General features: G+C 42.5%; 2 protein-coding genes across 2 annotated transcripts; both read left to right on the top strand.

The window, feature by feature from the left end:
* Positions 1–970: 970 nt before the first annotated feature.
* Positions 971–3,259, top strand: LOC129602551 (serine/arginine repetitive matrix protein 1-like). Its single transcript, XM_055501594.1, has 3 exons — positions 971–1,876; positions 2,260–2,668; positions 2,728–3,259. Exons 1-3 carry the CDS (start codon positions 1,165–1,167, stop codon positions 2,867–2,869), a joined length of 1,263 nt encoding a protein of 420 aa, XP_055357569.1. The 5' UTR covers positions 971–1,164; the 3' UTR covers positions 2,870–3,259.
* A 254-nt stretch (positions 3,260–3,513) lies between these two features.
* Positions 3,514–4,316, top strand: LOC129602552 (uncharacterized; the record flags this gene model as incomplete). The annotated part of the gene is made up of 2 exons (XM_055501595.1): positions 3,514–4,030; positions 4,109–4,316. Coding segments are annotated over exons 1-2 (498 nt in total), but the record flags the coding sequence as incomplete, so codon positions are not given.
* Positions 4,317–4,320: the final 4 nt, after the last annotated feature.

The raw sequence follows: 4,320 nt of genomic DNA, 5'->3' as shown, positions 1-4,320 counted from the left end.
ATATATACTCTGAAGTCAAAAAGCAATTGGAGATAAAGGCTTTGCAAATGGGATCAAAAATTTCGAAACGGCCTGGTATTTTGAGGGTGCCGCGGATCTGCGTAGAATGCCCAGACAGACGTTTCTTACTCGCTCGTAAAACGCATTTATTGCCATTGTAATGTAGATAAAGAATAAGTAAGGTGACTGGACAAACTGTCGGAATTTTTAATTTTCTGAGAGTTGTTTAGCTTCAAATCCAGTAAAACTGCAGAAGTATTGTATACCTGGCAGTTTTACCGTAGCGGTTAGAACGAAGAACGTATTTAACCTCGTGAGAATCAGTCGTCGCTTAAAGACCCGAAATATTTGTACATAGGTAAATGTTAAAGGTTACAACCAGGAGACGCATCGGGAATCAAGAATCAAGTTCCGGTTCAAAAAAATCTTTCAGATTTTAAATTTGGAAATGGTTACTGACAGCAGACAAGGTATCCGACAGTGACCGACACATAGACAAATTGAATTGAATTTTTAATATTAAAACTAATGGTTTGTTAAAACAATATTAATATTATAACTAATGGTTTATTAAAACTGCACAAAATTTCAGTACATGCACAGTGTTCCGGTACGCCAGTTCAGCCATCAAGAATATCTACAAACTACTACTCCATGGCTATTTGATGTGCTAATAAGTAATAATTATCACCTCAAACTTCATATGGCTGTTTTTTCTTTCAGATACAATGCTTTTGTAAAGCGCCATTAAATTTTGGAGTCTCCTAACACGACGGATGAACTATCAGTTGACCATTCACAAATGCCCAGCTGCGCTTGTGACAAAATTAAGTAGTAAAGTACTGTAAGCTTACAGCCTTATACAAAATATTTAAAGCAGAATAATTCATTTTTGCGGTAACACCGTAACGGCATGGTCTGTACATGTATGAACACACCTTGGTAACGGGTCCTTACTGAGCTGCGCATCCTCCCGTTACTCGGTTACCAGATTCCAAAAATTACCATAGCAAATAAATTGTGGTTATCGTTGGGGACTGTTCCATTTGCAAGATTCGCTTACAAAATTTACAATTAATGAAGTCCTTACTCTTACTGACATTTCTTTATTGCCTTCTGTTCTCACATTAGCCAGCAAAATTGAGGAGCACCTTGCAGTGCATCATGCCTAATGTAGCACTGAGAGTAAAGCGACCCTCTGCTCGCAAAGCAGTGTCGTCTCCAGCAAAGTCTGGCACCTCGTCGTCACCCGTGAAAGTGTCGCCAGTGAAATCCCCAGCGTGGCCCGTAAAACCATCAGCATCTCCCGTAAAAGCTGGACCGAGCTCGTCGCACAGTCCCGCGCGAGCTAGCACGTCACGAAACAGCGTGTCTGGAACTCCAAAATCCAGCTCGCGGCACACGCCGAACGTTCCGCAGAATACACCAACAGTGGTGTTGCGAAATACTCCCACGATCTCGACTCCAAAATCCATTCTGAAGCGTTCGCCCAAAAAAGACCTGAAACGCCTGAATCCCGATGGTTCAGCAGTGAAGCCAAAGAAAGTTGTTTTGATCGAACCGGAAAAGAAGAGCAAGCCTAAGGCGAAACCGAAGAAGCCTGCACAGGAGGAGACGTCATACGTTGTGGAAGCGGTTGTTAGTAAGAAGAAGGAAAATGGGGAGACATTCTACAAAATTCGCTGGGCTGGGTATGGATCGAAGGATGACAGCTGGGTGAGCGAGAAAAACTGCTCCTGCCACTGGGCAATCAAAAAATTCGAAGAGGAGAAAAAGAAAGGCAAAGACTCCAAAGAGAGCAAGAAACCTGCAGCAAACCAGGAGCCGGAGAAAGCCAAGAAGCGCACGCAGTCGAAGGGGAACACGTTTCCGAACAGTAAGTGGCTGGGAAACATCGAGCTGATAGTTTTTAATGGTTACACATCAGTTCTCACGATACTTGTGATATTTTTAATTGAACCACATTCAGTTAAATAATTCGATTTATTTCATGAATTATTAATTTTTTTCTTTTCGAGGTATTTTCTCATAGTATCGTTAGGGTTTTGCAGTATTATTGTTTTACATTAAAAAATTACCATGTTATTGTTGGTTAATGATTATCACTGAGTTGTATACGAGTAGCTCAAACTGTGCAGCAATTATTTCGGCGGCCTTTGGTTATGAGAAGGTGTGAACTGATTACAAAACAAGCGCGAAAAGGTTCCATAATTTTTGGAGTAAGATTGACTTTTTGATTTTTCCTTCTGCGGCTAATAGAGCGGAGCAAGAAAGAAGACAGCACCGTTACAAAATCTGTGGATACCGCTCCGGAAGAAGAAGAATGGGAAGACATTGCCACCGCTATACCGCCTCCTCTGCGTGTTAGTCCGAAGAAATCGCCTCCTAAGAAACAAAAACCGACCGCTGTAAGGAAGGCGCCAGTCATAGTTAAGGTGGCGAAGAGAAAGTCTGTTCCGGCCAACAACAGAGCTGTGGACAATAATGATACACAAGCGAAACCCGCCCCTATTCAGTGGAATATCTTGTCGGAAAAATTGTTACGAACCATTCCACAGCTGGTCCGGGATCGCCTTGATAAGCACCACCTGCCGGTTCGCATAACCGATGCCCGAAATCCACCACCAGCGAGTGATGATGAGGGATTCCAGCGGTACCATTGTGAATGGTGCGCAAAGACTTTTGCCTTTCCTATCTTACACACAATTAACGTTTGCTCGTTTATAGGGATGACGGACTTCTGTATTGGCTGCCTGGAAAATTATGCTGCAAGGTTTTTCCCAATATGGTCTGTGATTTCGGGGCCAGATTGTTGGCTTTGCGGGATGATTTCATCCGCTCGTTGACGGATCAACAGCAGGCGATGTGATCTAGTATTATGTGCAGCAAGGTTTATCATAGCTTATACCTCGAATTATATCCGACGATCTGTTGGCGGTATTGGTAGGAAGCATTTATTATCCTTTGCCATTTTCTGAAATTGCCTTGCTGTGTTTGCTTTTGGCCCTGTGATTTTTTCACTTCGGCTACGCACACTCAACTTTTTGTTGTATTTCTGTTTCGATTCATAACACTAGCTCAGTACCTTTTGATCTTCTTTTGTTGTTATATCTCAGAATCCAATTGGAATGCGAGATCAGAGACACTGTACGTATACTTCCACAAATAAATTTTGTAAATATCAAGTAAAAGGTCACTGAAAGTACGCTGGCATTCCAATTTTGAATCTACGAGTAAATCAAAGAAAAAAACCAATATTATCCGCATATCAAGTTTTAGTTCTTTAATTTCACGGATTTATACTTCAGGATCAAACTGAGCTGCTATAATTCATACATGCGTAGAACAAAGCATTGCCATCATTAAGGTGAATCCATTGCAAATATTTACTTTCAGCCAGAGGCCCACATACTGTATATACATGAAATGCGGCAGACGTGCTTGCCACTTACAAGTTGCATGTAAAAATTATTGTGAACAACAGTTTTTTGTGGCCTCGAGACAAATTTCGCTGCTGGCTTTTAAATGACATGCCGGGCCCTCGGCATTCGCAAATCGGTTTCAGACATAGTTGTCTTTCTTTCGGTCATAATCTTGCCAGTCGAATGGAGAATATGGTTATGGAATAAATAATAGGGCTCTGCGTGGTCGCATCATCTGCTCCAGATATGTAGAATATTTAACGTGATCTGACCTTTTTCTTGAAAAGTGCCACGTACAGTACGTGTGTCCTGATAAGCATGGTGGAAAAAGGGCGATATGCCTTTGCGGCTACTAGTATTACGTTTTTGTCGGAGTTCATCGTTGAACAGATCACAATTTTGAATGGCCGATTGCAGGGCACTGCCGACGATTGCCAGAACGGCAACGATCCCGACTGTTTGCACTTTTCTTCGGTGCAGTTTAACGGTCTGTTCGTGGCGCATTTTTGGGCCGGAGGAACTGCCGCACTGTTGACGGGATTTTTCGTTGGAAGATTTGGGGTATGGATAGCGAGCATAGTGTCATCGGTATTCCTGCTCGTCGGAATGTAAGATATCGTTTCCATTCTTCAGTGCATGACCAGCATCCTAGCAAGTGCAATAAAGAGCCGTTGAAAATCTTGCAGGTTGTTGATTACTATTGGACCGTATTCCATGTCAAATGATGCTGCATTCGCCCTGCTCCTCACCGGCAGAATTGTCTACGCCATCGGATATTTTGGCAATATTACGCTGTCACACGAAGTCAAATCCCACTGGTTTCTGGGGAAAGAACTGGCCTTGGCCTTTGCATTATATATGACCATGTGCCGAATTGGATCTGTTTTGACATTCCTCG

This window comes from Paramacrobiotus metropolitanus, unplaced genomic scaffold (genome assembly GCF_019649055.1).
Source record: "Paramacrobiotus metropolitanus isolate TYO unplaced genomic scaffold, Prichtersi_v1.0 Parri_scaffold0000606, whole genome shotgun sequence".
NCBI classification, from domain to species: domain Eukaryota; kingdom Metazoa; phylum Tardigrada; class Eutardigrada; order Parachela; family Macrobiotidae; genus Paramacrobiotus; species Paramacrobiotus metropolitanus.
The sequence above is the reverse complement of the archived record's forward strand: the minus strand, read 5'-3'. Positions and strand labels throughout refer to the sequence as shown.